This window comes from Mesoplodon bidens (genome assembly GCF_964165515.1).
Source record: "Mesoplodon bidens genome assembly, chromosome: 7".
Lineage (NCBI taxonomy): Eukaryota > Metazoa > Chordata > Mammalia > Artiodactyla > Ziphiidae > Mesoplodon > Mesoplodon bidens.
Window position 1 is genome coordinate 93599614 of NC_138164.1, and position 22296 is coordinate 93621909.

General features: G+C 47.0%; 1 protein-coding gene across 6 annotated transcripts in view; it reads left to right on the forward strand.

Annotated features, from left to right (window-relative positions):
- LDLRAD3 (low density lipoprotein receptor class A domain containing 3) overlaps nt 1-20741 on the forward strand; it is a 268879-nt gene extending 248138 nt beyond the window's left edge. For 3 of the 6 annotated variants that reach the window (XM_081240427.1, XM_081240428.1, XM_081240425.1), the window contains exons 5-6: nt 15759-16104; nt 17862-20741. In XM_081240427.1, coding sequence (XP_081096553.1) covers nt 15759-16104; nt 17862-18102 — 587 coding nt within the window. In that variant the 3' untranslated portion in view covers nt 18103-20741. Of the gene's footprint in view, nt 1-15758; nt 16431-17861 lie in introns of those variants that run through there. The other 3 variants (XM_081240426.1, XM_081240429.1, XM_081240424.1) reach the window with 1 other exon arrangement.
- The last annotated feature ends 1555 nt before the right edge of the window (nt 20742-22296 follow it).

Sequence of the window (22296 nt, forward strand, 5' to 3'; positions counted from 1 at the left end):
AAACAGTAATTACGTACAGCCCTCCTTATTCAGCAAATTCCAGGAGGCACGTATATCCATTTCAAGCACATTGCCTGCAGGAGCAGCCAGGATGTCATATGCAGGAGCCTGCGTTGGCTGAAGCCACTCTGTACACAAGAGAGAGGGGCCCCTTTGATGGTTAGAATGATTAGAACATTGATCCCGATGTCGCACGCCTCTCCCCTGCCAGCTCCCATTGGCTTTTGCTTTTTGTGGTCTGCAGTAGAAGACGTAGCATAGAACTACAGTACCCCCCTCACTGCATGCACTCTTCTGTTGATGTTTGTGAAGCCATTACACAGTTGAGCAGAGTTCTAAAAATGCCACAGCTCCCAATTACCTTATCACTGAGTTTTGGTAGCAATCTGAATTTCTTTTTTTTTTTTTAAATCCCTTTTCCACCTTAAATAGCCAATTAAGTTCCTTACCGTCCAGCTAATTGTGTGATACTGTGCTGGGCTGGCTTCTTAGCAGAGGCCATTCATCACCACCTCATTCGCTGGCTGATCATTGGTGTTCTTCCTCATCAGAGCCAGAGAACGAGCTCTGAGCATGCACAAGAGCATGCAGCTCTTGGCAGGCTTCTGAGAGCTCTGGATCACGGGGGGGCTTTCCTCCCTACTAAGCCGCCCTCCTCGCGGTGAGCAGCTTGTAAATTAGGGGCTACTGGTAACAGTTGGCTGGCTCAATAGCGTTTGTTGAAAATGCAGGGCCTTTTAGGGACATTTCCTGTCCCCTTTGACCAAGGGTGGGCAAATGTGAGAGGTGGGGAGGACAAGAGCCCCTGGGGTCTCTTGGAATAAGAACCACTAGCATTCCCAGGGAGATATCCACTCATTCTATCTCCAGTCTTAGAACTTTCTCTTTTTTTTCCTCTTTCCCGTTTTGAATGTAATCTTAATGCGCTTGTCTCTTGGCCCTCAATGGTCTTAGAGCCCTAGTTCCCTCCTGGCAGATGGATCCCCTCTCTAATTTTCCTCTGGCTCCAGGCCAGGATGCCTCCTGCTGTGGTCCGTCTGACTCTGGGCAGGCTGGCTGCGAGGATTTTCCCATCACCCTCCTTTCGGTTAATTTTAGAAACTTGCGTTGCCATGACAATGGTTCAGTGGGGTTTTTGTGGTTCTCTTTTGATTCAGTCATTTGCCAGTATGCCCTTTAAATTAAACTTTTTCAATCCGCATCTAAATTGGGACAGGAGATGTGCTTGGAATGGAGATCCACAAAGGCACAACAGCCCCATGGGATGTTTTTTAAAAAACAAGGAAAAGTCCAGGTGGATATAGGGAGGCCCTTGGCTTACGATGGCCAAGACAGTTCCTGGATGCTTGCCTGCTTGAGAGGACGTGGCTGCAGGCTGGTAGAGGTGATCCTGGGGGAACCTGGAGAGAAGTGGGGCCCCAGGGCCTGTCCCACGTGAGCATCCCCAGGGTCAGGTCTCTGCTGTTTTGGTTCTGGCATCCCCAGCCGTAAGCACAAGGTCCAACCATCTATCTGGGCTCTGAGTGATAAATGAACATGCCCCCAGCCAGACATCCCTCCTTAACTCTCAGCACAAATCTTGGAAGGCTTCAGCCTCCATTATCCTAAAATCCTGGCTATTCTGCCTACTTCTCTCTGGGCATCATTTCCTCTTATCCGCCAGTCAGCTCAGGCGTGAAGGGATCAGAGTCTTTGCACAGACAAGAGGAAGTCAGAGCATCCAGCTCACAACTGGTTCACTTGGCTTGGATTTAAAACAGCGGTTTTTAATGTTCTTATCAACTCTGTGGTGGGGCAGGTTTTTAATACTGACATTACAGATGAGGCTTAGAAAGGTGCAGGAGGGACTTCCCTGGTGGCGCAAGTGGTTACTAATCCGCCTGCCAGTGCGGGGGACACGGGCTCGAGCCCTGGTCCGGGAAGATCCCACATGCCATGGAGCAACTAAGCCCGTGCGCCACAACTACTGAGCCTGCGCTCTAGAGCCTGCCAGCCACAACTGCTGAGCCCGTGTGCCACAACTACTGAAGCCCGCGCGCCTAGAGCCTGGGCTCCGCAACAAGCGAAGCTACCATGGTAAGAAGCCTGCGCACTGCAACGAAGAGTAGCCCCTGCTCACTGCAACTAGAGAAAACCTGCACACAGCAACAAAAACCCAACGCAGCCAAAAATAAAATAAATAATAAAAATTTTTTAAAAAAAGAGAGAGAAAGACCTGGTTCAGATAAACCTTTTAAAAAGAAAAAAAAAAGAAAGGTGCAGGAAATTGGCCAGCGTCATTCATGGGGTCTGTGGCTGAACCAGAACTCTGAGCCTGTCCATCAAACTTCCATATGTCGGCTGACCATCACACACGCCACCTGTGTTTTTTTGTTTGTTTGTTTGTTTTTTACAACAAACATGGGTCTTCTCTGCAATCCCAAGCTCAGCCAGCTGCCCATCCAATAACAATGTGACTATTTCAGCCCTGGGGGAGGTTGCACGTTGCACAGAGTAGATTGCCTCAACAGACTTGTTGAGTGGCACCTGTCCTCGCACCTTGTATAGCTCTGGGTGTGACTGTACGACCCTGGGCTCACATCTCAGCTCTCACTTCCTTGCTGTGTGACATGGGGCAAGTGACCTTGCTTCTCACCTGTGGAGTTAACTGAGATCATAACCGTGAAGCACTTGGTGCACAGGGCGCTTAGTCTCACGTGAAAGATGCAACTGCTTCTGGCGGTCTGCAATGCACTGAGACCGAGACTTACAGAGCCACAGGGCTCTGTAGGCTCTGCCCACTTCCTCCAACATGTCCTTCCAGAGCACCACATTGGGTGTCGGGGATACAGCAATGAGTGAGCGGAATCCGGGTGTGCCCACACAGACTTACATTCCAGTAGGAAAGAGATGATTTGGTACAAAGACACTGAACAATGACAGGTGGTCACCAGTGCTGTGAAGACAGATAAAGCAGGGTAGGGGGTGGGGAGGGATGACAGTGGCCCAGGAAGCTGCCCCATGACACTGACCTAGGAGCAGAGACTTGAGTGGGATAGGGTGTGAGTGATGCAGATGCCCAGGCAGAGGACACAGCAAGGGCAAAGGCCCTGGGGCAGGCATGTGCTTGGTATGTCCTGAAACCACAGCAGGAAGCCCGGTGGGTCTTCAGCAGAAGGAGACAGAGAGGGGCAAGAGTGAAGGTCGGAGTGGTATCAGAGGCAAGATTATTTAGGACTGGGGAGGATATGGTGAGGACTTTGTGGGAAGCCACTGGGGGGTTTTGAGCAGAGGAGTGACATGAGCGAATGAATTTAAGGTTTTAGAAAGAGCACCCTGCAGCCAAGGGCAAGGAGACTGGAGAGCAAGAGTGGGGGCAGGGCAGAGGTGACGTGGCTGGGACAAGGGTGGAGGGTACCAGACGTGGGCATTAGGACTGGGGCTGGTGGTCAGAGTCCTGCTTGGGATCAGATGTATCCTGAGCTCCCCTTTGAGGACTCTGTCCTGTCAGCGCTGGGACCGAAACACAAGACCCCAGTGTGTGCAGAACGAATAGCCCTTCCCTGGGGTGCAGGGGACCAGATCATTGTGTTAGATTTTCTGAAATCTCCAGAAGCCATGAATTTGTTCATGGTCAATAAAACTCCCCCTTGGGGAGTAATGCTTCTATTGCCAGCCCTTTCCCCTAAATTATTCAGAAACTTTTCTGCACTCAGAAGCTCCAGGTGTGTACACTCAGCATTTCCCTGGGTAATAAGGTTTACCAGACTGACGTAGCACCGAGGAACTGATTATGCAGGGGCCACAGTGAACTCGAGGATCCGCAGAACAGACCCCGGGCAGCCTTGGGCTCTTTGCACATTTGAACAGGATCAGCTCCTGCCTGCTGGGTTTTGTCGGATGTCAGGATGGCAGGGTGTCGACAACCCTCGCAATGGATGGAATCTCTCATTTCACACGCAGGAGCTGCTGCACAGTCTGGGGCTCCTGGTGCTTGGCCGACTTCAGTCAGTGATGGGGATGCTGGCCCAGAATTGGGTGTGGCCTGGGAGGCAGGTGCCTGTGCTGCACAGAGGAGGAGGGGCGCTAGGCAGTCGCCCCTCACCTCCTGCCTCTTAAGTTAGCAGTGACAGCCGCAGAGCTTCCTCCAACAGCTTACCCAAAGGCCAGGGATGCCCCGTGACCTATGGAAAGACAACTTCCGCAATGAGATGTATATTGTGTCCATCTCAGCAAAGCACCAGGGTTGGTGAAATAGCCACATCATCTCAGGAAGCATCACAGTATACATTTACCTGGTAAAGGCTCTGAAAAGTCCCATAATGATAGCTATTAATATCTAGGCTTTGTTGAGTATTTACTATGGGCCAAAGTTCTAAACTCTTTTTTTTTAATGTATTTTCTCTTTTTATCCATAAAACAACCCTGTGGGGTGAACTCTACTATTATCCCGTTTCACAGATGAGGATTTTGAGGCACAGGAGGTAGAGTAACTTGTCCTAGGTCACACAGCCAGCAAAGCCGAGGATTGAATCTCGACAGTTTGGTTCCAGAGCCTGCACTCTGAACAGCTACAAAGAAAGTGGTTTAATTTGTCTAATCCACTTTTTCTCATACCTCTTTGACCAAGGTACACTTTGTCATGAAATACCTCTTACAACTCACAGAAGACATTTCAGAATATATTAATCAGAGTCATTGGAGTTATTGGAGCAATGATTCCATTGCTGATCATTGCTCATTGCTTTGATAAGCAATGACTTATCACTTATCCAAGAGAGATAAGGTCAGTGACAACTGGACAGGACAAGCGGGAAAGGGGAGGGGAGGGCATATAGACCTACCTGGGACAGGGTGGTGACTTCTGGCATCAGACTCCTGGGCACAAATACTAGTTGTACCACTTGTTTGCTTTGTGACCTTCAGTAAGTTACTTAACCTCTCTGGGCTTCAGTTTCCCCATCTGTAAAAAAAGGATTGTCGTAAGGTTGAAGTGAGATCATGCATACAGGACGAAGATTAGCAGTAGGGGGCCCAGTTCTCATGCCTCAGCTTCAAGGTTGCCCTCATCTTTTTTTGTTGTTGTTTTGCGGTACGCGGGCCTCTCACTGTTGTGGCCTCTCCCGTCGCGGAGCACAGGCTCCGGACATGCAGGCCCAGCGGCCATGGCTCACAGGCCCAGCCACTCCGCGGCATGTGGGATCTTCCCGGATCGGGGCACGAACCCGTGTCCCCTGCATCGGCAGGCGGACTCTCAACCGCTGCGCCACCAGGGAAGCCCTGCCCTCGTCTTCTTATTCAATGTTTGACTCTTTCCGTAAATGGAGAGATTGTGAATTACTGTGTTTCAAAGTCAGTTTACAGATATCAAAAAATACGTGTGGAATACCTACTGTATTTACAAGGCTGCATTTGGCCCTGAGTAGGGCTCCAAGAAGGGGAGAGCCCAGCCTTTGCCCACCAGGAACTCCTCTTCATGGTGGGAGACAGGGGTGAACATGAAAGAAAGTCATACATGAAGAGCAGGGATTCTGGAACCAGACTGGCTGGATTTCTCCCTGTTCCCTCTCTGATTAGCTCTAACAAAGCTATTGATCATAACCCAGGTGCACGGAGGACTCGGGCAAGTGACTTAACCTCCCTGCTCCCCCATTTCCTCCTCTGTAAGATAATGGTCTACTTCACAGGATGGTGTCTTTGGGTCCCAGGGCTACCAAAACAAATTGCTACTACCTCCGTGGCTTAAAACAACAGAAATTTATCATCTCACAATTCTGGAGACCAGAAGTCCAAAATGCAGGTACTGTCAGGGTTGGTTCTTTGTGGAGGCTCTGAGGGAGCATCACGTCTCTCTCCTCGCTTCTGCTGGCTGCCTGCAATTCTTAGTGTTCCTTGGCTTGGGGGCTGCAAGATTCCAGTCTCTGTTTCCATCTCCGTATGGCCTTTTCCCTTGTCTGTTTCTGGGTCTTCCCCTTTTCTGTCCCTCATAAGGACACTCTGAGAGTCCACCCTAATTCATCTCAAGATCTTTACCTTAATTATATCTTCAGAGATCCTTATTTCAAATAAGGTCACATTCTGAGATTCCTAGTAGACATATCTTTTGGGGGGACACCATTCAACTCACTGCAGATAGTTTAAGGATTACAAAATCAGAGGTCGTATGTGTAAACACATAAGATATTGCTGATAGGATGAGAGCTGCAATGATAATCATTATGATTATGACTGTTTTTGAGTTCACAGCAAACATGGATGGTGGTTGTGAGTATTATTGTATTATTATTTCTTTCAAATCAGGAGTGGGCCACAGGTCACAAAGCAAATGGCAATGCAACACTCCCAACTCTGGACTTCTCTCCCCACATCCTCCGGGGGTTGGTACTGGGAAACCAAGGTGGGGAAGGCTGCAGAGTCTGAAGGCGTGGCTGGGGAGGGTGATGTGAGCCATTCAGGGTCCTGGATGTGAAGAATTTTATAAGAATGACACAGCGACAGAGCTGGGTCGTGTTCAATCTGATGAGAGTATTGCAGAAAGGTTAGAGGACCAAGAGACTAAAGATAGTAAAAGACCACAGCGAGGTTTCTCTTCCTGGCCTGGGCCTGATGGAGACCAGAAGCAGAGTCTAGAGAAGCACTGCACAGCAGCAATCGACCATGCTTGGTGGCTCAGTGTGGACAGAGAAATGGAGAGCATTCAAGACAGCCCCGGAGACAAGATGGCCAAGGAAACGCAGTCCGTCCTAAGAAATCGTTGCACCAGTGACCACAGACTAATTTACTCAACCTCTGGGTTGGGCACTGAGTATAGATGTAGGCCAGCAAGCCTGGCCCTCCCCTCATGGCTCTCATGGTCTGGTTGGTCTGCCTGAACGTTGTTGTGGCATTGTTTGTCAGAGCGCCAAAAAAAAAAAAAAAAAGCAACCAAAATGTACATCAGTAGGGAATTGGTGAAATTGTGGTGTGCCTGTATAATGGGATATTACATAGCTCCTTCTTCACAAAGATGTGCGTGACTGAGGAAGATGTCCATTTGTAGAAATGTCTGTACAGCATGAAGAAAAGCACGTGTGTACGTACACAAAGAAGAGCTTTGAGGGATCTATACTTAGCGGGTTAGCAAACTACAGCCAGTGGGTTGAATCTGATCTGCTGCCTGTTTTTTGTTTGTTTTGTTTTGTTTTTTTAATCTTGCATTTTATTTGACCCCTCAGTTTTTGAAGCAATATCTAGATGATGTTCTTTTTTTTTTTTTTTTTTGTGGTACGCGGGCCTCTCACTGTTATGGCCTCTCCCATTGCGGAGCACAGGCTCCGGATGCGCAGGCTCAGCGGCCATGGCTCACGGGCCCAGCCGCTCCGTGGCATGTGGGATCTTCCCAGACCGGGGCACGAACCCGTGTCCCCTGCATCGGCAGGCGGACCCTCAACCACTGCGCCACCAGGGAAGCCCTAGATGATGTTTTAAAATAACTTTTGATCTATGAAAATTATGTATAGTTACATGGTTATTCAAGCTTAATGAAGGTATTCAGGCATTTTTTACACATAAAAGATGTCAAGAAATAAGATCTTCCTAAAACTGAATTAAAAGAACACTTACGGTGAAATCAATTGTAAAATGTAATAATTTTTTTCTCTGCCTTAGCTGGAAGTTTTAAGAACTATTATCTCTTCCTGAAGGATTATTAATGTGAAGTTAATACATTCCTAAAATATTTTTCCTTGCTAAAATCTAATGCATGGTCACCTACATGCATGTAATACAAACATAATTCTCAAAATAAGAGAAGATAAACAATGGCTTGGAGAAATCTATGAAATGATACTTTCTCAGCGGTTGGTCTGGCAGGCTGTCTTTTTAAATCAAGTTTGGGACACAAGTACACTCATTCATTGATGTAATATTTGTAACTGCTTTTGCACTACAGAGGCAGAGTTGAGTGGTTGTAGCTGAAACTGTATGGCACACAGATCATAAAATATTTACTATCTGACCCTTGACAGAAAATTTGCCAACCCCTAGTATACACCAAGCTGTGAACTATTTTTTTTCTAGTAGGTGTAAGGGGGGGAGGGAGAGGTTGTCTGTCATGAACATTTCTATATTACTTTAAATTTTAATTCTAATATATTTTTGTAATCAGAAAAATTCAATTTGGAAGAAAAGAGAGCATGGAGGACTCACACTACCTGATTTTGAGACTTGCTATAAAGCTGCAGTTCTCAAAACAATTACTGGCATAAGGATTGGCATGTAGCTCAATCAAACAGAATAGATCATTTAGAAATAGACCCAGCCTTGTGTGCGCAATTGATTTTCAACAAAGGTGCCAAGGTAATTCAATAAAAAAGGATAAGCTTTTCAACAAATGGTCCTGGAACAATTGGATATCCAAAGGGATGGGGAAAAAGGACATTGAACTTCACCTTGTACCATAAACAGAAATTAACTTGTGATGGATCATAGTTATAAATGTAAGAGCTAAAGCTACAAAACGTCTCCTAGGCAAAGATTTCTTGGATAGAATACAAAAAACACAGAACACGAGAGAAATAATTAATACAACGGACTTCATAAAAAAATTTGAACACTTATCTTCAAAAAGACACAGTAAAGTAGATGAAAAGCCAAGCCACAGTCTGGGAGAAAATATTTGCAAGACACACATCTGGAAAAGAACTTGTCTCCCAGAACATCTAAAGGACTCTTACTACTCAATAATAAGTAGTCAGACAACCCAATTCTAAAATGGGCAAAAGATTTAAATAGGTGTTTCACCAAAGAAGATACACAGATGGCAAATCAGCACATGAACAGATACTCGACATCATTAGTCATTGGGAAATGCAACTTAAAACCTCAGTGAGATACCACTTTGCACCTGTGAGCATGGCTGAACTTGAAAAGGCTGGCTGTGTTACATGCTATGAGGATGCAGAGCAACTGGGAGAAGGCTAAGTGCTATAGCCACCTTGAAACACAGTGTGATAGTTTTTTATAAATTAAGCATACACTTCCCATACGACCCAGCAGCCTGCCCCTAGGTATATACCCACCAAAATAGGAAAATATATGTCAGCACAAAGATATGCATTCCAGAAACTGGAAACAACCACTTCCCTCCCTTAACTGGTGGACGGGTAAACAAATTGTGTTGCATCCAAACAATGAATACTGCTTAATGGTCTAAAGGAATGAAATAGCAATACTCAGAGAAACCTTGGTGCACCTCAGAAGCATTATGCCAAGTGGAAGAAGCCACACACAATAGGCTACTTACTAAATGATTCCCTTACCTGACTTTCTGGAAAAGATGAATCTATTTGGACAGAAAAGAGATCAGTGATTCCCAAGTGGCTGTAAATGACGGGAGGGATGGAAATGTTTGATATCTTGCTTGTGGTGGTGCTTATGCAACTATTACATTTGGTTACAACTCATCTAATTGTACATTTTAAAAGGGTAAGTTTTATTGTGTATCCATTATACCTCACTAAACCTGACTTTTAAAAATATTTACTCTGGAGAAAAGTTAATTTTAAAAATAAACTTTTTAAATAAATTTTTTAAAGAGGAAGTTGAGCTTTCAGGAGAATGGTAAGGCATCCGTTTGAACAGGGCAGTGAACCTTCTAGAACAGGAATTCTGGACTCAGGGAGGGGTCCGAGTGAGTGAGTGGCAGTGAAATTCCCCCAGGAGCCCTCACACTACAGGGAGAGAAGGAAGGAAAACAGTAATGAAACCTCTACTCACATCAGCCTGGGCAAAGCCAGAGGAAGAGACAAGATGCTTATTTTTTGACTGGATAAAACAGTATAAATAATACAAAGTAGAAAAGAGTAAACAATGAAAAATACGTCTCCCTCTTGCCTCTCTTCTCTTCCAGTCATACCAGGTCTGTGTGTCCTTCTAGAAATACTCAGAACATTCTCTACTGGACTTTTTGTTGTTGTTGTTCAGCTCATCACGATATCTTTCAGACTGTTTCACATCAGTATATGTAGAGCTGCCCTAGTTTCTTAAATAGGTGTGGTACTGTCTGGATGCACCATCATTTATTTAGCTAGGCTGCAATTGATGGACATTTAGATCTTTCCTGATATATGTGCTATTGCGAACAATGCTTCCATGAATACTTGTATTAAAGAGTTACTTCTCATTTGTGTGAGTATATATATCTGTTAGATTCCTAAGAGTGGAATGGCTGGGTCAAAGGATATGTACTTTTTCTATTTTGATATGTATTGTTAATGTATGTTTGTTATTTTGATCTATATTGTTAACCCCGTCACCACCCTGGGTTGTACCAATTTACCCTCCCACCAACCATGCGTGAATAATTATACCTGTTTTCCCAAGTCCTGGCCAGCAAAATGTGAACTCAGACTTCGCCTTTGCCCAGTCTGAGAGGTGAATAATCGTATCCTGTAGGAAATGTAATTTGCATCTGGAGGAGGGGATCTTTTAAAAGCAAAGGAACCCCAAGTCACAGGTGTCAGTTGGTTTAGTCCTTCTCTCAGTCCAGATAGCACCTCTGTGTGAATTAGAAGAAGGCCGTCCTCCTCAGGATGTTCACCATCTGCTCAAAAACTGTTGTGATAGGGCTTCCCTGGTGGCGCAGTGGTTGAGAGTCCGCCTGCCGATTCAGGGGACGCGGGTTCGTGCCCCGGTCTGGGAAGATCCCACATGCCGCGGAGTGGCTGGGCCCGTGAGCCATGGCCACTGAGCCTGCGCGTCCGGAGCCTATGCTCCGCAACGGGAGAGGCCACAACAGTGAGAGGCCCACATACCGCAAAAAACCAACCAAACAAACAAACAAAAACTGTCGTGATAACTCCACAGATCTGGGATGACTGAGGTGATGAGCAGCCCTGGAGCCCAGCCTGCTCCACCACGGGCAGCAGCCAGAGCTCCTGGAAGCTCTGAGAGCACCGTGGTCCCTGGTGGTAACCAGATTGCCTGGAATTAATGCAGTAGAAGCTGCAGATACAGGACGGGAGTTCAAGCTGTTTGACAGTGGAGTGTGAGGGCATTAGTTTGAGGGACAGCCAGAATAAATGGAAACTTCATCATTATCCATGGATTATGCACTTGGAACTCAGGTCCCATGCAACTCTGATATTGGTAATTTGGCCAGTGGGCTCATCAAGCTCTTAAGAAAAGTGAGTCTAGATAATGAATTAATACAAGATGACATTTTACACACAGAGCAGAAAAGAGACCAGGCACCCCTGAGTTATGTAACATCATAATTTCTCGAGCGAATGTGATCACCGATTCTCTCCTGCAAGCATTTTACATTCCATTCACTAAGAGCTCCCTCTTGGATTCTTAAAACCTCAAGTGGTTACATGGAAGTCAGTGTTTTAAAATCTCTGGACCCATTTGTTTTCCATGCGAAAATCCATCCACATTTTTCTTTTAAGAAGTACATCTCGGGGCTTCCCTGGTGGCGCAGTGGTTGAGAGTCCGCCTGCCGATGCAGGGGACACGGGTTCGTGCCCCAGTCTGGGAAGATCCCACATGCCACGGAGTGGCTGGGCCCGTGAACCATGGCAGCTGAGTCTGCGTGTCCGGAGCCTGTGCTCCGCAACAGGAGAGGCCACAGCAGTGAGAGGCCCGCGTACCGCAAAAAAAAAATAAAAAATAATAATAATAAAAAAGAAGTACATCTCGCTGGAAAGAAACTCATTCAGTTCTTATCCTCTATCCGACTCTACCTCCCAAAAGGGGATTCTCCCAGCCTCTCCCTCTGGTCCAGAGGATAAAGGAAAGAATGTGAACGCTAAGAATTCGCATCATTAGTTTGGGATGATGAAAAATCCTGGAGGTGGAAAGCGGTGGTAGTTCCACAACAATGTGAATGTACTTCATGCTGCTGAGCTGCTCACCTAAAACTGGTTAAAATTGCAAACTTTATGTTGCATATGTATTTTACCACAATAAAAAAAGAAAAGGGAATCCGTATGTACTGTCAGTGGGAACACAAGTCGGTACAGTCACTGTGGAAAACAGTATGGAGGCTCCTCAAAAATTTAAAAATAGAAATACCATGTGGTCCAGCAATTCCACTTCTGGGTATTTATCCAAAGAAAACAAAAACACTAGTTCAGAAAGATATATGCACCCCCTATGTTCATTGAAGCACTACTTACAGTAGCGAAGATATGGAAACAATCCATTGACAGATGAAAGAATGGATAAAGAAGATATGGTATATGTGTGTATACACACACACACACACAGGAATATTGCTCAGCCATTAAAAAAGATGAAATCTCGCCATTTGCTACAACATGGATGTGTACTGTGCTAAGTCAGATATCAGATGGAGAAAGACAAATACTGTATGATTTCACTCATATGTGGAATATAAAATACAAACAAAATAAGTGAACAGACCAAACCAAACAAAATATGTAGATGCAGGGAACAAAGTAGTGGTTACCAGCAGGGCGGGGGTGTGGGAAGAGGGCAAATGGGTCAAGGGGAGCAACCGCATGGTGACAGGTGGAAACAATTTTTGGTGGCGAGCACACTGTAGTGTATGTAGAAGCCGAAATACAATGTTGTACACATGAAACATACACAGTGTTATAAACCAGTGTTACCTCAATAAAAGAAATAGAAACAAAGGAAGGAAGGTAGGATGGGAGGGAAGGAGGGAGGAACAGCATTAACTGAGTACAGACCCTCGCCAGGCACTTTGCTCTCAGCACTTGGTGTGTATGTTGTATTTTACGCTGCCAATAATCCAAGGAGATAGCTACTGCTATTTATGCAGCACCACTGCCATTTTAAAGATGAGGCAGCCTTGGGGCTTCCCTGGTGGCGCAGTGGTGGAGAGTCTGCCTGCCAATGCAGGGGACGCGGGTTCGTGCCCCGGTCCGGGAAGATCCCACATGCCACAGAGCGCTGGGCCCGTGAGCCATGGCCACTGAGCCTGCGCTTCCGGAGCCTGTGCTCCGCAACGGGAGAGGCCACAACAGTGAGAGGCCCAAAGTTAAGTAACTTGCTTGAGCAGCAGCTAGCAGTGATGGCCCCAGAATTCGACCCTTCAGCTCTGTGCTAGAGATGAAATAAAGAGGCTCTTCTCTTTTAGGCCTGAAATCTGAAACATACACACACACACACACACACACACACACACCCAGAGGCTCCCACCCAGCTTTTAATTATCTAAGCTGAGAGCAGACAGAACTCCCGCAGAACCTCTGGGTGACAGCTCATTGTCTCCAGAAAAATCCAGAACTGCCTTTCCCCTGTAACCGTCTGCAGCACGCTTCTGCCTCTCCTCTGGGATCTTGCTTGCTTCTTTCTATACAGTTCATCATTGAAACAGTGACCGACAGGAACTTGGAGAATCTTCATAGCCTTTAGTCCATGTCTGAGTGTGACTGGAACGCAAATGAACACAGCCTGGAGCTTGAGGGGGAAGATCTTTCTTTGTGTCAGATTAGGATGATGTGGGGAATCAGGAACTGTTTGTGTCGGGAAGCGAGGGGAGATGGTGTGTTGCACAGCACGCGGACTTTAGAAGGAGAGATAGCTGGGTTCTCGTTCTGACTCCCCTGCTTAGTTCTTCTGTGCACTTAGACAGCTTAATTCACCTCTGAGTCAATTTGCTCATCTGAAAAACAGGAATAATAAACTAATAATAGCACCTACCTTACCAGGGTGTGTGAATACACAGGTATTTTTTTCGTTGAGTTGGATGCATTTATTGGGTGTCGACTCTGTGCCAGACACCATCCTACTCACTGGAGATCCATGATGAACAGAGCACGTGCCATCTAGTGATGAGGTGCCCGGGACCCGAGCAGCCAGTGGACGGTGCTGCCACTCCCCGTCTACACATTGGCCACTGTGAACCCACTAAAACCTCTTCACGGCTTCAGAGGTTGAACGGGCACAGGGTGTGGTCACAGACTTGCTCACTTAGGCTGCATTTAGATTATTTTTGCAGCTGGGCCACAGCTGTGGGTAGTTGTGGATCTTCCGCAAAGAAGAGGGCTCCCCCACTTTCTATGAGGAGGGGCCACTCTGGTGTCCTGTGCCAGCCTGGGCCTGGCCACCATTGCCAGGTGTGTCCTGCTGACGGGGAAGCCTCTCCCCTGAGTGTTTGAAGCGTGGCTCCTTAGTACACGTGGAGAGGAGGGGACTGGCAGCCTGCAGGGCTGGGCGCGTACCAGGCCTTCATCCTAGGGCCTCTGAGGAAATGCCTGCCAATTGCCTAGCTGGTCTTGGTAGGGGGCTGCCGGGCAGAGTGTCAGAGGCAAGGCTCTGAAGTCAGACCACAGGGCTCAAATCAGGCACAGCCCCTTACCTCCTAACCCTGAGACCCTGGTCAAGGGACCCAAGCTCTCCAAGCTTCCCTTTCTTCATCTTAAAAAGAAGGCAGTTACAGCACCTACTTCGCAGAGTTGCTGTGAGGCAAGTAGCTGTGATAAAGCACATATTTGTATGTCTTGAACCCCCGCAGTGTGTCAGCTGCTGTTCTAAGTGCTTGATAATTATTCACTCATTTCTTGCTCACGACAGCCCAGTGAGGTGGGGACTAATGCCATCCCCATTTCACAGATGAGGAAATTACAGCACAGAGAGGTTGACCATTTCCCAGAGGGCACACAGCCAGTCAGCTGAATAGCTTGAATTTGAACCTAGTCTGGCTCCAGAGTCCATGATTTCAGCCTGTGCTCTGCTGGCTCTCTCCATCTTGAAAGCTTGGTAAAGGCTGGGCATTAAATAAATGCTTTGCCCACATAAGGAACCCCAGACACACTGGCCAGTGTTCCTCACATATGTGATATAATAAATTTCCAGAGAAAAACTGATTTCTGTCACTGGAGCTATCACTCCTGTTCCCTGGATATTATATTTCCCGGGGCTGATTTTTTGTAACAACTTTATTGAGGTATAATTTACATGACATAAAATTTGCACGTTTTAACTGTACAACTCAATGAGTTTTAGTAAATGTATCAATTTGCACAGCCATCACCACATCCAGTTTTAGAACATTCCCATCACCCCAGCAAGATCCGTGATGCTCATCACCAGTGAATCCCCATTCCCACCCCCAGCCCCTGGCAATAATTAATCGACTTTTTATCTCTATAAATTTGCCTTTCCTGGACACATGTAAGTGGAATCATACACTATGTGGTCTCTTGTGTCTGGCTTATCTTGCTTAGCACGTTTTTTTTTTTTTTTTTAAACGCACTTTGAATTTTATTTATTTATTTAATTTTGGCTGTGCTGGGTCTTCGTTTCTGTGCGAGGGCTTTCTCTAGTTGCGGCGAGCGGAGGCCACTCTTCATCGCCGTGCGCGGGCCTCTCACAGTCGCGGCCTCTCTTGTTGCGGAGCACAGGCTCCAGACGCGCAGGCTCAGTAGTTGTGGCCCATGGGCCCAGTTGCTCCGCGGCATGTGGGATCTTCCCAGACCAGGGCTCGAACCCGCGTCCCCTGCATTGGCAGGTCGACTCTCAACCACTGCGCCACCAGGGAAGCCCGCTTAGCACGTTTTTGAGGCTCATCCATGTTGTAGCATGCACCGGTACTTTTTATGGACAGATTATATTCCGTTGTATGGGCAGCCCACATTTTGTTTATCCGTTCACCGACCCATGGACATTGGGGTGCTTTCCACTTTGCGGCTATCGTGAACCGTGCTCCTGCGAACGCTTGCACTCCCGTCCTGGGACTGACTTCGCGGCAGATGGGTGCGCCGACTTGGTAACCTCTCTCCTTTTCTCTTGCCTCTGGGGCTTCTCAGAACCAGGCAGCGGGCAGGTGTTCGTGACCTCGGAGAACCAGCTCGTGTACTATCCCAGCATCACCTATGCCATCATCGGCAGCTCCGTCATCTTTGTGCTGGTCGTGGCCCTGCTGGCTCTGGTCCTACACCACCAGCGGAAGCGCAACAACCTCATGACACTGCCCGTGCACCGGCTGCAGCACCCTGTGCTGCTCTCCCGCCTGGTGGTCCTGGACCACCCTCACCGCTGCAACGTCACCTACAACGTCAACAATGGCATCCAGTACGTGGCCAGCCAAGCCGAGCAAAACGCGTCGGAAGTGGGCTCCCCACCCTCCTACTCAGAGGCCCTGCTGGACCAAAGGTGCGTGAGAGAGGCTCGGGGAGGGAGGTCATCCCACGCAGGGGCGGGCGTACATCTGCACGTGCCTGGGATCCTGGTCTTGCCAGGAACCTGCATGCAGCTGCAAAGGCGGAGGCAGCGTTTGACTTCTACTGAGTCTTTGCGAAACGATTCACGTGTAGCATCACATTCAGTCCTCACAGCCACTCATGGAGGGAGGTTCTATATGTGCCTCAGTTTTACAGACGAGAAAACTGAGATTTTTAAGTTACTCATCTGAAGACATACTGCTAGGATCCTGACCAGTTCAGATCCCTCGTCCTCCCCGGTAATGTCACACGGACATAAGTCCAGGACCCTGACCAGCTCTGGGCACTCACCTGCTACCGCAGAACAGTGCCCAGTATATACTCGAGGTTTGGTTCCTATTTGAATGCATGAATGGATGAGTGAGTGAGTGAGTGAACGAATGAGTGAATAAATAAGTTCTTTAACTTTGCTTGGCTTCATCTATAAAATAAAGGAGGTGGCGTAGAGAACTCTCAAGCTTTGTTAAGCAGTAGAACCTTCATCACAGGTGGAGCTGTACAAGGAACCCCAAAATGTAAAGTTAAAACCCAGCGTTCTGTAGTTGGAGCTGGTAGTGGACCTCATTCCTGCCTGCTCAGCCTTCCTCTCTCCTTTGGTGACCTCCAAGGTACCCAAAGAACCCGCTTTGAAGTCCCGGGACTAGAGCTACCTGAGTCCCCCTTGGTTCTCAGCATCCCCTGCCCTGCAGGGACCCTGCTCAGCGTCCCTCTTCCACTGAGTCCAGAACCCACCAGGTGTGGCACGAGGCATTTTGCAGGCAGTGTTCCCGGGCTAACTGGGCTCCTTGAACCCTCTCTGGTGGCAGCTCTTGTATTATTTAATCTTCCTTTTCCTTCCTCATAAAAGATAAACAAAGCTCCAAGGAGCGGTGCTTAAGGACATCTTCGCAAATAAGCATAAGAACACAAGACCTCACTCATTTAGACCATCCATTGTAGAGCAAGGTTAAAACTGCTGCATCTGGAGACAGAATTCCTGGGTTCAAATACTAGTACTGCTGCTTACTAGTTGTTTGGGATCCTGTGCAAGCCATTTAATGCCCCTTTTCTCCCCAGTACAAGGGGCATGAAAGTAATGGCTCTCTCCTAGAATTCTTGTGAGCATTAAATAAGGGATGTAAGGTAGGTGGCGCAGTGCCTGACTCGTAGTAAGCCTTCAATAAATGAGAGCTGGAAAATAAAATGTCTTTTAAGTTATTTCGCTGCAAGCAAGGTGTCATTATTACTCCCTTCTATAGATGGGGAGACTGAGGGTTTGAGAGGATATGCTCTCACCCAAGTCCGCACAGCCAGGAAGAGTTGGCTTTCAGTAAGGACCCCCAGTTCTGTGGACTGTCAGGGGCTCTATCAAAACACCAGGCCAGGTGAATCCCTTCCAAACCACCCAGGATGAGCTGGGGAGTATTTAGAATTCTCCCTACCAAAGGTTGTGGTTTTGTCACTGTCCAGTCGGCACAAGCCAGGCAGAGCATGCTGACCTGTTCCTTTTGTCTTCTTAGAAATCACTGGTTTTCCTAGTCCTTGGATTGCCTTTCTCCTTGGAAGGAAAATCTCATTCCCGATGTCAGCATCCGCTCAGAAAAGGGCAGAAGTTGGCATTGCCTGCCGTGCCTGGGCTCCTAATGTTTTCTCCTCCCCCTCCCCTCCCCCCCTTCCCCCCACCCCCCCATCCTGCTCTCTCCATCGCAGACCCGCATGGTACGACCTCCCTCCGCCACCCTACTCTTCAGACACCGAGTCTCTGAACCAAGCCGACCTGCCCCCTTACCGCTCCCGGTCTGGCAGCGCCAACAGCACCAGTTCCCAGGCAGCCAGCAGTCTCCTGAGTATGGAAGACACGGGCCACAGGCCGGGGCAGCCTGGTCCACAGGAAGGCACCACCACGGAGCCTAGGGACTCTGCACCCAGCCAGGGCACCGAAGAAGTATAAAATCCAGCTCTTCCAAAGTCCATATGGGTTCATCTGCTCTGACTTGTCACCATCCTAACAACTTGTGCTCATGGGAAGCTCCTCAGGATGCCTCAAGGAGTGATGTGGGGTGTCAGCTCTCTCTCCGTTCACCTCCTTCCCCAGATTTCAGGGATATTCTTTGGAGGGTAACCTGGCAGTGTTCTGGCCTCTCAGTTGCCCTGATGTATGTGCATCTTTTCTGGGCAGTTACCCAGGATCACAGCCTTACTCTCCGCATCATTCTGTTACTGCTGGAATCTTGCTGAGTAGGTGGCCGGAGAGTGCGGTACTTAGGTAGCCCTTGAGAAAGCAGTGTTTGTGCCATACGGGGAGTTCAGAAGGGCAGGGGACACTGGACCAAATGCTCTGTGGGCTGCTTCCTTAGAGCTCCATTTGGAGGTTTGGGTTGGATGATCCTACCAGGAGGCTGTCATTGGATGGCCACTCTGGAGAGAATCCAGGGGAGCATCAGAACCCACCTTGCACTAGGCTGTTCATTGCTCTGGGTCGGGGCCAAAGAACACTGTTGCCATGAGTCACGCCCTTCAGAAGTCAACAGTGTCGTTTTGGTTTTCTGAAGGACTCTGAAACCATCAGGTCTGGATAGAGTCTGGATTTAAAAACTTGTCCGAGAATCCTCGTTTTGAGAGCTTTCTCAGGATCATATATCATCAGCCTCATCCCAGAACAGGCAGGGAGCCCCACCATGAGTTTATCTGAGTTCTCAGCTCCTAAAATACAGGCTGCCAAGATCCTGGGTCTGCTTTGGTCCACAGTCCTTTCCCTGGTTTCTGGATTGTCTCCCTCCCAGCTGTGACCTGCCCGTAAACAAGGGATGAGTACTAAACCTGAGTTGCCCAGAAATCTGATCTGGCCCTTTGTCCCTGTAAGCCACACCCAGCCTGCCTTGCCCATTCATGCAGGTTCAACACTCGCCCCCTAAGTCCCCCTGACACTCAGAAGTCATTTTACCTGTGCATTTGGACTAGAGAACACTGTAGGTTCTAACTCAACGTGAGAACCTAATTCAGTACCTCCCCCGAAAGAGGCTGGATTCCTGGGCTGCACTCACCCCCCTTCCCAAGGCCCAGATTCCAGCGCTGCAATTTAGGGTTAGGGCTGGAATCAGAGTGAGGCTTGGGCCTCTCCGAGCATCCCATAGTTTCTCCTCTGAGAGACATGGATAATAGTTTGGAGTCAAGATTTGCCATTCGGACTTCCTTTCTTTTTTTTTTTTTTTTTCAATCTCTTAGAAATGCATTTGAAACAGTGTGTTTGTTTTTTCCCTTCTAGTTAAGGGACTATTTATATGTGTATAGGAAAGCTGTCTTTTGTTTGTTTGTTTTTCCATTAGTGAGGTCCAAGCAAAGATGCAAAAGGAGATCGTGCCTTTGTCCCGCTGAGCACGCTAGTAAAAAGTTCCCCCAGACTGACCTGTGTGCCAGGCGTCTGTGCATTTTTGCACTTTGAGTTATTATTTATCGAGTTCTTGAAGGACGCAGAAAGAGAGACACCTTTCTCCCTCGGCTCATAGGCTCTGTGTTTATGGTAGCTTTCCTCTTTCTCTGTGCCCAGAGAGCCACAGTGCCAAGCCCCTCAGGAAGCTGTGGGTGGAAACGTAGATGTTATTCGTCAAGAAACCACACTAATGGCTGTGGGGGAACAAAACTGGAACCAAGTGGAGCCAGTCCGGGCAGCTGTCACCCATGCAGAGCTGCTTTCCACGTGGTCAGTAACCTCTTTGATGCTTATTCAAACGGAGCCTGCAGGAGGGGGGAGGAAGTGGCATTCAATGATCCTATTCTGTAGACTTTTTTTTTTTAACAAAATTCAAAGTGTGTTACAGGAAAGCTAGCCACTTGGTGATTTTTTTTTTAAGTTAAGAAAAGGAACATAATTGCCTACATCTTTCATTTTTAAAATAACGTGAGTTATTTTCTGAGTAATCCAGTGAAGAAAGAACTTTCGGTGGCAGCCAGAGTATGTGAGGAACTCTAGCTGAATATTTCATCTCCTGTGAGCCAGAGTGGCTTCTTTTCTCCCTCTGGTGGCCCCTACTTCTTTCTGGTGCTCTGGAAGTTGTTTAGAGGAAAGGATTCTAATTTTAATTAATCATGTGGTGAATTAATCTCACGCGCTTTTCAGCTTCCAGGCATCTTAGGAAAGACAAATGGCCTTAGTAGCATAAGGAGAGCCTATTAATGTTGTTTTTTAAAACAAACACAGGGATGTTTTTATTATAGATTTGATTTTTTTAAATGGCTGTTTTTAAAAAGATATAAATAGGACACCAAAGCTGCAGGGGTTTTTGGTTTTGTTTTTTTCCCTACTCAAAATAGCAAATAAGTGGCCAGCATTATTTTTTAACTCATTCCAACCAGGATGTTTTTTTATACATGGCCTAAACCTATGCCAATCAGAAAACCATCCCTGCTCTCTTCTCTCAAACGAGATCAGCGAGTCCTTTTTATTTTAGCATTAAAATCATTCAACTATGATCATTATCACCTGCCCTCAACTCCTTCTACTTTGAAATTGACATTTTAAAAAAATGCAAGCAAGTGGTAAATAAATCGTGTGTGACATTCAAAGTTGATGTAAACTGGAAAGGTTGTGTGTGGTTGCTTTTTGTTTTTTGATTAGGTTTTTTAAAAAATTTTATACTTTCAAATAAACTTGCAGTTTCATTCTTTCTGTTGGTGTGAATGGTCCTTAACCCCCTTTTCTTCTCTATGGTGATATAAAGAGTGGACAGCCGCTTCTATCGTGGCTTCTGCAGTGAATGCATGCCCTAATAACATGAGAAAAGGTGAGAGAATATTGATGGGACCTCAAAATATGGTGGGCGTTTAAGGATTCCACATTTGGTGTGGTTGGAATACAGAGGTAAGTATTCCATGGACACCAGTTCGTATCAAGGGCCCTGGGATGTCAGTTCAGAATATGGGCATTAACTATGCCCTCTATGCCCATAGTGACTTCTCTGTGGCCCTGCCTGAAGGAAAGGAGCAAGTGGCTGTGATAGCTGGAACAGATTCTGACCACATATTCAGGGGCACACACTCTAACTCAGGCACAGGTATGTTGGTAATTGGTTTTGAACCACAAATGGCTCCCATTCATCCCACCAGTGATGGGAGCATCTTTGTGCTCTTACAAGTCTCGTTTTACACTGCAGGGACAGTTGCACAGGAAGTCAGCGTGCCCAGGAGGTCACCAGCACCACCACCCATGAACAAAAATAACCTTGGCCTTGACCAAAATTAAAATCTACATGGGAATCAAAACATAGGACCTACAGAACCAAGATGTAGATCATGTACTGGTACCCAGATAGGTCAAAAAGAAGACTAGGCTATCAGATAGTGGTGTCCCAAGTATATACCAGGTCATGTCCTGCCCCAAGTGGTCTAGAGTAGACTTTACCAAACAATATGCCCAAAGGCTTGTCAGGATATTAATTCCTTTTTCTCTCAGTACCATTTTTTGTGGTGCTAGGATGAGGAAACAATCAAGAAATGCTCATCTAATGCAGAGATCAGTAAACTTTTTGTGTAAAGGGTCTGATAATAAATAATTTTTGGCTTTGCAGCCATATGGTTTCTGTAGCAACTACAAAAACCGCCATGGACAATACATAAATGCATGGGTGGGCCTGTGTTCCAATAACTACCAAAATGGGCTGGATCTGGCTTTGTCATTTGCCAACCCCTGGCCTAAAGGATCATTCCCACATTGTGCTCATGGATCTGAAGCTAAGGGCATTGTAGAAAAGAAACTGTGTTAATGGCTGGCCTGGAATATTGGAACCAACCTCCAAAAAAGTTAAAAATGGAAGAACTTAGGAAGCAGGCAGTTCAAGGACCTGTGAAATTCATTTTAATTGACCCTATTAGCTCTTTTCCAGTGAATAAGGAAATACAGGGTTACAATGAGTAGAGGCTTTACCAGTGAGGTCCTAAACAGTGGGTTGAATGCAAAGGTCTTGTTCAAAAAACTACTCTCATTAGGGATTCTCTAAGGTGATAAAGTAACACAACAGTCTGCCTTTTATTTATTTATTTTTTAAAAAAAAAATTTTTTTGCGGTATGCGGGCTTCTCACTGTTGTGGCCTCTCCCGTTGCGGAGCACAGGCTCCGGGCGCGCAGGCTCAGCGGCCATGGCTCACGGGC